The sequence below is a fragment of the Schistosoma mansoni genome, chromosome 3, assembly GCF_000237925.1.
Source record: "Schistosoma mansoni strain Puerto Rico chromosome 3, complete genome".
In the NCBI taxonomy this organism is placed as follows: domain Eukaryota; kingdom Metazoa; phylum Platyhelminthes; class Trematoda; order Strigeidida; family Schistosomatidae; genus Schistosoma; species Schistosoma mansoni.
In genome coordinates, this window is record NC_031497.1 from 2,634,163 (window position 1) to 2,644,496 (window position 10,334).

At 35.6% G+C, this 10,334-nt stretch overlaps 1 protein-coding gene and 1 non-coding gene across 3 annotated transcripts in view; one reads left to right on the plus strand and one right to left on the minus strand.

Moving 5' to 3' along the window:
• Smp_074070.1 (putative transient receptor potential channel 2) overlaps nucleotides 1-10,334 on the minus strand; it is a gene marked incomplete at its 5' end in the record, with an annotated part of 65,690 nt that extends 55,356 nt beyond the window's left edge. For both annotated transcript variants that reach the window (XM_018798887.1, XM_018798885.1), the window contains 9 exons: nucleotides 955-986; nucleotides 2,659-2,880; nucleotides 4,353-4,680; nucleotides 7,058-7,108; nucleotides 7,140-7,272; nucleotides 7,309-7,533; nucleotides 7,569-7,670; nucleotides 7,710-7,802; nucleotides 10,284-10,334. In XM_018798887.1, the coding sequence (XP_018650731.1) occupies nucleotides 955-986; nucleotides 2,659-2,880; nucleotides 4,353-4,680; nucleotides 7,058-7,108; nucleotides 7,140-7,272; nucleotides 7,309-7,533; nucleotides 7,569-7,670; nucleotides 7,710-7,802; nucleotides 10,284-10,334 (1,237 nt within the window). The remainder of the gene's footprint in view (nucleotides 1-954; nucleotides 987-2,658; nucleotides 2,881-4,352; nucleotides 4,681-7,057; nucleotides 7,109-7,139; nucleotides 7,273-7,308; nucleotides 7,534-7,568; nucleotides 7,671-7,709; nucleotides 7,803-10,283) is intronic.
• On the plus strand, nucleotides 631-709 carry Smp_tRNA_01690_Pseudo_???.1.1. Its single transcript has one exon. It is a non-coding gene (tRNA).

The window sequence follows — 10,334 nt, forward strand, 5'->3', positions numbered from 1 at the left end:
GGCTGTTTCGTCCTATTATGGGATGCGCACTGCTGAGTCCCATAATAGAACGAAACAGCCGTCCAGTGCTTCCAGGTTTTCCATGGTGGTCTAGCTCCAATTGACTCACGCTTTCAACCATAACTAAACTAACTAAATAACTCAAATTTTAAGTCAGGTTTATGATTTGAAAGGAGAATTAAATAATTTATATGCAAAGCAGACAAATTGCAGTGAATATCTAACAGAGGCTAGTACCAGGATGACTATAAGCAGTAGAATAATTTAAGTAAAAATAAAGTATCTACTTACAAGTATTGTGAGTAGTTATTATTTTTAGATGTTATTAGAAATACTTACCTGATTATACCATTCAATTAGTCGACTATCAACTATTAATTTACTCTACATAAAGTGTAAGTAACACATGATACATAAAATACTAGGTCGTTTAGTAAGTAGTGAGTAACAAAGTAAAAATATGTCGGTTTATAGAAATAATTTCTGATTTTAGAGAAAGTAAATACTATACCGTTATGTATACATCGACTCTATCTTAATAGGTAACGAATGTGAATACTGATGAACCAAACAGAAGTATTATTAACGCTCAGCAAATAAAGACTGGTTGAAGTTAAACATTAACAGTGTTGGATGCTGGCTTAGTGGTCTATAGGTTAAGCGTTCGCGAGAGAGGCTGAAGGTCCTGGGTTCGAATCCCATGTGTGGGATCGTGGATGTGCACTGCTGAGGAGTCTCATACTAGGATGAAACTGCCGTCCAGTGCTTCCAGGTTTTTAATGGTGGTCTAACATTGATCGGTTCATGATCTCAATTACGAGAAAGGGATGCCAGATAATCGAGAAAGTGTACATCAATTCAACTAATAAGTCGCATAAATGTATATGTGCAAATGTTTGCTAATAAACTTTTCTGGAAATTTTAAACATCACAAAACAATATATAACAACTTACGTAGTCTTAGATTAGTTTTATGAACTGGTGATCTGTGATAAAAATTGGAAAATAGATAGAAAAGAGGAAATGCATTAAAAATATGTGTACAAAACATAAGTTTTAAAACAACATCGAACAGCGCTTTTTGCAAATGTAATACAACCTAATTTTTAATGATTAGAAAAAACAATATAACCAGATAAAATTGTCGATGAAAAAAAGTAAAATTACTAAGTGGCTGAACGTAAACGAGAAGCTTTTAATTCATATCGCATTTTATTTGGTGTTTGTCAATAATTTCAGGGAAACTTATGCTATCCAAGGGAAATGTCAATATCTACCTATTTGGGTAGGTTGAGGCTCATGCTAGTTGTGTCGGCAGACATAAGTAGTATGTAACACCAATCGGAAGTGGAAAACCTTGCAGCAGAAGGCTATGAAGGTTGACTTGAAGAGGACAAGAACGGAATTGGAAAGGAATTGTGGATCGGAAGGATCATACAGAATGTGGAAGATAAATAATGGAAATTTGCAAATGAAGTATTTAGTGCATGGTTCTTATATTTTACTAAGATACCATGTAATTCAGTATTAAGATGGATTGGTTGTCCCCCAAACTAAGTTCTCGTTCATTACAGGTTTCCTTTACCGGTATTTGTGAAATATCTTTGGAAATAACTGAGAAACGTTTTCAATGTCGTTCAGCTTGAAAATCATGGCAAATACACTACCTAAGGTACTTGTAAGACATGATCGATAAACAAACCTACCAATGAAAACATTAAATGTCCACTACAACATGGACTTTTTTGACCTTGTATGATTACGCCTAGTTTATTCACTGATCATATTTCATTCATGAGTTAATTGAAGCTAGACTACCATGGGAAACCTGGAAGCACTAGACGGCCGTTTCGTCCTAGTATAACTCATGAATTAAACTATTAAATTACTATAATAGACACAAAACCCCTCTCTGACTATAGTCTTTTATGTTTGTCATAGATGATATTAGGTCTGTTGACTCATTTTTCCTATCCTCTAGTTGCTGTACGGTATGTTATATGTCACTCTTTTTCCTTGTTTAATAGACTGTATTATTTTTATATACTAAGTGTCAGTTCACCTTTTAGAAACAGAGGTTTATCAAGCCAAATAGCTTACATATTCTGGCTTTGGATAGTTCAAGACTCTATTTGATAGTGCAGAGATTAGTTTATAATCGCGTCTGTAGGAAATTACTTTCTACAGTACTGAAAAACCTATTTCAATGATCACACACACAATATTCTTTTTCTTGAGATTTGATTACTGAGAAGTAAAGTGGATGAAAAGAGGAAGAAAACTAATGCGAGTAAGTGGAATCATACAACTTTGTGTGTTGGTACATGGTGGTCAATAGTAATAATCAGAGGTGTGATTTAAAATATTTGGATCATTGTCAAGTTTAGTCATTTGTTGTCATACACCAAGTACAGACTCGCGTACGCGGTTATGAGACATGCTTTACGTCTTCTGGCTAGTGACACTATTCATCTGCTTAAACCAAATTAGGTGAACCGGGACTCGAACTTGTGACCTGATGGTTGGAATTGGAATACTTCAGACACTCAGCCACTGCTCCACTTCAATCGTGTAAACAATGAATTATAATCAGTACAAACGATAATATTTCAGATCCACTTCAAAGGAAAATATCGAATCGCATGCGCATAAACTTACTTGGATTCTGGAGACTGACTTTCGTCATTATCATCATTTAAAGACTGATTTAATGTAGAAGACAGAGTTACAGTATTCGGTGGACTAGGTGCCCGTCCAACTCTAAAACTACGCCAAGGTACATTACTTTTAGTTTCGTAACATTGTGTAATCCATTTGTCAGAAACAATTATACCTTTACCTTTGACTAAATTGAATTTAGGCGTGTTTGGAAATGCACAGCTATAACGATACGAAGTGAGGTTGAAGAGAGAAAAGAGATAAATGAAATCAGTAATAGAATAGCATATCTTTCGACTAAAATCATTGCAATACAGATAAGCAAAATCAATCATATGATCATTATTGTCAAAGAATAATTATAACACTCTAGATAATGTTAGTTTCTTTGAAATGGATGATTTACTTGTGAAGCTTTTATTACCACTTTGAGCAAAATCACACAAACGTCTATTGCAAGATGAGACCATTCTGATTTATCTACAAGTACTAAAACAGACTATTTTGATAATCTTGTCTTCGTATATTTCTTCATCTTCATGCATCTTTGAGTTTCTGATTACTGTTTTTTTTTCGGTTGATGATCTATGACCAAATAATTAACTGGTCTCTTCCAAATGGGTTAATAAATTGAATCAATGTTGATGTGATTTTTAGCTGAGGATTGATCTAAATGGCATGGCTCTAAAAATTCTTTGGTATAAATGGGATTTACTTCACCAAGAATTTCAACACTCTCCCAGTCGAATCTGTATTCATGGATTTCTACACAAGTGAAATAAGTGATGGGATCCCGCATCGTTTCATTGCTAATATATGTTCGTATATGCATACATGAAAGGGTCATTAACCTCGTCTAATTAAGTGTTTCTCACATTTGGTAAAACCTATCTTATACATGATATTGTATTCATCTTTGATTAGTGTTATGTTTTTGGACCTGCAGAAATTCCAAGAATGTCAAGGAATTTCTAGAAGCATGTCTCTCACGTTAATTTGGAATCAAAAACACACCAATACAAATCCAATTAATCGATTCAGTTACATATATGAACAAGATGTCCTTCCTACACAAAAATATATTAGTAGTTATTTCAAGTAGATTAATTCATACACAAACGTTTTGTATCTACAAGGAATAACGAATCATCTGAATCTGGATAAGTACAGAAATTAGTAAATTTAACTAACCCCATAAAATTACCGATTTGAAAGTTGATAAATTTGATGAAATATTAACCCAGAAAACGTTACAGAAAACTTTTTACATTGTAGAAAGTAGGAGAGTATCGATGGAATTACAGTCAAGCATACCATTTTTAATCTGATAGCTGCTAAGTGTGAAATATCTCTTTTTGAAATAGAGGTCAAATATACACAAACGTCTCATGATTATCATTAAATATTATTCTTAATCTCCAAAAGCTATCCTAAATCACTTTATATGGTCTTTGGAGAGACTACTGGGAAGTTTATATTTAAATCGGTTAGTTTGACGACGTACGTGGTTAAACAATTATCAGTTAAGGAAAATTAACTGAGTTATATTACAGAGAATTTCTACTTTCGTGTAAGAATTTTCTGATTTTGTCATTAAGCAGAAAATAAAATTTGAAGAAAATTTAACAATGATATCTGCATAAATTTATTGAAGTACAAATGCTTGATGAATGAAGAACACATACTTGACTTACATCAAGTGTGTACAATCTGGACCCCAATCTTGTCTGTACTTGGCACCAAGTTCCAGGGCTTTGTCTCTGATTTGACTTCTTAAGGGATTTTGATAACCACTCAAAGTCAGAATAACATTTGATAGAGGTTTTTGGAGTAATGAGTGAGATGTTTTTGATTGTTTGCATCCCTCTTTGTTCTTCGATATGCGAGAAGACTGTGGAGAACGTATTATATCTGTGTTGACGGAGGAAGGTCTTGCGTGAGACTGGTGAGAACTGGTACTGGCTTTAGAGGAATTATGATGATCGACTGGTCGACTCACAAGTAGTGAACTTGACGTATTCGCTATAGAAATAGTTAAAAAACTATCATTCAATTTATATATAGATAAGGGCGTTTTGAACAAACATTGATCGTAGTTAGAACAGGAGTATGATCTAGTGCAGCAAACTTCTGGCTAATGAGTTATTCATAGAATAAGTACGGAAGATACATCTAGGGTAGTTAGACAACCTTGATTTCAAGTCATTGGTGCATACAGATCCCAGGATCCTGAAGGAACCAATAGCGTATGAATTCATTCATGGTTATCTTATTTCTTTTATTTATTTGAACACATAAACATTGGTACAAGGAAGAACCAGATAAATATGCGCCTCACAAATCTCATTCGATTTGTGTGTGGGCTATGATACTGCCCGGGTGCCCAGACTGAAGCAGGTGGTTTTCTTAGGGGGGTCACACCCCGAGCCTTTGACCTCAAGGTCTAACCCACAAGGCAGTGGAGCATCGTGAGGAGATATAGTCTCATGGTAGCCGGTGACTAACAATTGGTTCATACGTCATTTGTTCTCTCAGGATATTGGAACCCATATGCACCATTGGTTTGGAATGAGGGTTTTCTAACTCCCCTAGGTGGACTATCCGTGTCCACCAACCCGGTTAAAGCGCCGGACATTCGCTTTTCGACCTCTCAATTTCGTAACCAACAGTAATGCCACGAGAAGGCAGTGGGTAGGACTTCCCTGGCAGAGGCTATATACGCGTGGCCATGTGAGAGCGTTTCGAGAGAGAGCTGACTCTCCTCACTCTTGGCCATACCATGGACCGTATCTCCTATACTGTCTCATTGCCTTGTGCACTAGACCCCTAAATCAAAGGCTTGAGAAGTGGTCCCCTAAGAAAACCACGTGCTTCAGTTTGTGCATCCGGGAAGTACTCCAGCTCCCACACAAATCGAGTGATTCACGTGGCAAATATCTATTTGGTTCCTCCTTGTGCCAAGGTTTATGTGCTTAAATAAATAAAGCAAAATTATGGTTAAAATTCGAGGGATAATAGTAAGGGAAATGGAGTGGAGAACCCGGGTAGTATCATAGCCCTCACACAATTAAATGAAATGACAATTATTTTTGTGGCGCATATCTGGTGCCCCCTTGTACCAATATTTATGTGTTCAAATAAATTATATATATATATATATATATATATATAAACAGAGCGTAACGAGAGGTAAAAAAAAATCCAGTTTATATGATGAAACTAATTTCTAGATTCAAAGGAAAACAGAAAAACGAATACAAAAAGCGACTAATTATGAGCCATGTTATTTACGTCCTTCAAGCACAGATAACATAGTCATTATCGATAAAATTCCGTCAAACAACAAGTCTGTAATAAAGTCTATGATAAAGTGTTTCAATTACATCAAACAGGTTAAACTTAATCTCACTTGCTGTGAATCCATGTGCAAGATTAAGTCTGATATTCAAATCTTAATGTCACCGAAATGCGTCCCTCAACACAAAGAAACCAGTATCATTCAGTTAGTACGATAAAAACCAACATTTCATCGTGAAATAAAAAGTGTGAATAAACAAATATGTACAGCTGTGAGAACTATATTGAGTTGTACCTATTATCTGAGAGCTACCAACATTTTCATGTCAATGTAGGAACACGAAGAGTGAATGATATTTGTAATTGAGTGTTTAAAAATAGATATCTTTGAGAAAGTGATGCTTAACTATGACAATACTTATCAAATGAATTCACTTAAGATAATCAAAACTGTTTCAACTTCAACGAAAAACGTTTGGTACAATACTACGTACATTAATCCTACATCACTTTAAAGATACAATTTAGTTCTAGAATCAGGAAATAGATATTTGTCATATCGGAAAATAAAGGATAATTGATATGTACGTTAGAAAACGTGAAATTTACTTGAGTTAATGGTTACTCACTAATAATAGACTAATAAGTTTTGTGTGGCGCATGTGTATCTGGTGCCCCTTTGTACCAATATTGGTGTTTAAATAAATAAATAAGTAGACTAATAGCATAGGTATATACGGGACTAACTTCCCTAAGTAACAGGTCGAAGTATGAAGTTGCTATTAAAACTCATTATCTGAGCTTTATCGTTATATACATTTAAACTCCAGACATTGAATCACTCTCAGAAGAGAAACTGTGAATATTTTCTCAACCCATTGATGTTTTTTTTTATCATGATACTCCCACTATTTCGGTTTCGTATGTGTTATTAAAAACAATAGATTGTCGTAGATTTATACTTAGTGAATTGTTTAGACTCCATTTCTACCACATGCTAAACTAAGAATATAGATTTAACAAAATATAATTTTAACAATAAGGTATATCTAAAAGTTAAAAATGCACATAGCATACGGGAGGGAATAGAAAAATAACATACCGTTTTGAATTAAATTAGCTGAATGCTTCAAAGCATTTAATTTATCTGAAACTACAAACATAATTTCTATATGTATCCTTACTTGAGGACTTGGACTGTGAATTGTCTTTATCACAAGATGTCTGGCGTGAAGCCTGAAAGAGTGAACCTGGTTTGAATTGAGTTGAGTCTGATTCTTCGTCATTCAGCAAGTTGTCAACTTTAATGTTTTTATCCTATGATGTAAATGAAGACATAAAAATGACGCTTACGTCGGCTTCTGGATTCACATTAGCTGGAGTGTGGAAGAAAACGAAAGAAATACCATACTGTAAAGTTTTGTTGAACGGTTGGGAGCAAACAAATTTGACTAGATCCCATTTCTGACAGGCTATAGATTTTATAAACTGATCACCACTAAATACCCGGACACGGTTAAGGTTCGTCCCGTTTTTTGCATCTACTGGAGACATAAATGAAGAGGATGGGAGGAGTACCTAGAACCGGTCTGAACAACAAACTAAGATGTTACCGATGAGTCATCCGATGAAGCAGATCTTCGCACTAGTACTTCGATAAAGGCAGAACCATTATTCCCAATATCTAAACGTGAAATTTCAACAGGTTCGGAAAACTATGAAGCTTTAAGATGATATGAGTAAAAGCAGTTTACACTCAATTCTACAGCTTCTTGTTTGCTTCCACCACTTATACAACACCACTTTGAGAATGACGACCCTTTTAAAAGGTTGGATGCAGGAAAAGCCTGAAAAGGAGAAATACGAATGTTATATGTTGCACTTTTTAGGGAAATCACATAAGGTCTTGGAAGAGTATGAACGTTATGATTTCAGCCTAGATTATGTTGCGAGAGGTCTGTAAACAGTTCGTGAGAAAAAAAATACGTGAGATAAGGACGGTTAAAACAGAAATTTAGAGAGGAAGTAATACACAGACTATAAAGCAATCTTTTTGAATTGTTTCTAACTAGTAATTTGTACTATTCAGTAAGAACTCTTACTTGAGATTTTTTACTGAAATAAAGTTTAAAAATATGTTAATTCAGAAATTAGGGATGGTTAGTTTTTCTTACATGATGGTAAGTTAACTGAATCATGTATGTGAAGTGCTAGTTACAAGATATTATAGCAAACGGTGACGACAACCGTGTCTTTTTGTTCGTCCTGGCACATAATGTTTTCTAAAGGAGAACACATGAATGTATGCTCAATAAATGGGTTACATTAACTTTTGAGGATCAAAATCATCCTTTACGCTAGTCGTCATGGAATATGAACGCAGGCAGTAGCTGATAATATCTAACACGAGTTTGGATACTTCAATCAATGAAAATAACTTAATCCCTGAAAAAATTGTTACGTACCACACATTTCCACTACACATAAGAACTTCTATGGTCGAATGATTGCAATTTTCGCTTGTTTATGAAATTAGAAATCATATTTTGCAGACATGATTCAGGTCAAACAGTTGAGTAGTAGACTCCTTGATAAGCAACAGAACATTACGCAGGATGCACTTATTGAAGACTTGAAGCCTGTATTAATAATGTAGTAATTGTTCCATTGCTATATAAGTTCATGTGAATGTATCTCTTTAATTGTTGCTGATGGTATTACTTCAAGTCATTTCCTAACCTTTTACGTACTGTTTAGACGACTAACAAGCAGTACGTAATTATCGACGCATCAAACAGGAGGCAGGTTCTAATTGCAGCTAAACAGTAGACTGTGTTTTAGGGACTTTGTCTCTATCCTATGGACCTTGTGGATATGCATCTGTAGAACAATGCCCAACCAGATGACAATTGGTCAGTCCTGAAGTACAGGGTCATTCACTACTGTGGTAAGTCCTACTCACTGCCTTCTCGTGGCATTACTGTTGGTTACGAAATTGAGAGGACGAAAAGCGAATGTCCGGCGCTTTAACCGGGTTGGTGGACACGGATAGTCCACCTAGGGGAGTTAGAAAACCCTCATTCCAAACCAATGGTGCATATGGGTTCCAATATCCTGAGAGAACAAATGACGTATGAACCAATTGTTAGTCACCGGCTACCATGAGACTATATCTCCTCACGATGCTCCACTGCCTTGTGGGTTAGACCTTGAGGTCAAAGGCTCGGGGTGTGACCCCCCTAAGAAAGCCACCTGCTTCAGTCTGGGCACCCGGGCAGTATAACAGCCCACACATAAATAAATGAAATGACGATTTCTACCGACAATGTGTGGCGCATATATATCTGGTGCCCCTTTGTACCAATATTTGTGTTTAAATAAAATAAAAAGTGTTAAGTTACAAACATAGAAACCAGCATTTCCTATAAATAGTTTGCAGCCATGTCACACTTGATTGCGAACATTATGCAGCTAATGTCGAAGTCTGATAGCCGTGAACATCCACGGGAATTTGATATCGAACTATCAATTTTGCAGTTCAGTATGTCATCTGAAGAGGAACAAACAACATTGGACACATCTTCAGCAAGAAGACATAAGGGATAAGTTTGTGAGTCAAGAAAATTTACTGGATTATCTGTTCCTAATCCAGATGGCCATGCTGACGCGATTAATGGATGATAATCCTAAAACGTCCATGCGCTATATTTTGTCATACGTCATGACACCTGAAATTGCTAGCCATTCCACTCTAGATGGCACTTTATCGAAAACGACACTTCAGAAGTGCAGGTTTTATGGTTGCATACGAAGGATTTTGTTTTTCTAACCTTCAGGCGCATTAATATCTCAGTTCTTGGTTTTATCCGTAGACGGAAAACAGCATACTGAAGTTTATGACAACGCGACGCAAAGGTATTTTCATGACATGAAATAAAATACAAAGGTATCATTGAACGAAACCGGAACGCATGTGTACCAATTTAAAGTTATAACTATTCACTGCTGTTCTATAGGTGCAGTGTTCAGTATTAGGGAAAATAACCGTAAGTAATACTTCAGTTGTTTAACAAACTATGGCAGTTAAACGTACATTGAAAAATTACACACCAAAGAAAGCAAACATTCAGGCGCGTTTCCCTATTTTTTAATGCAATATCCCCTTTATTTTCCTGTCATTGCACTATGATTCTTTTTTATTGGTTGTTTGAGGATGTAAAAAACTTCTGCCCAAAGGAAAAATGCCAGTTTAACCGCAGAATACTGGTCACAAAGAAACAAGCTGATCATAAAAATTAAGTTGAGGATTTTGGACAAAGTCGACTTACTTTATCTTCACTTGTAAAACTAACAACCCTACTTGGAACGACCTCAGGCAT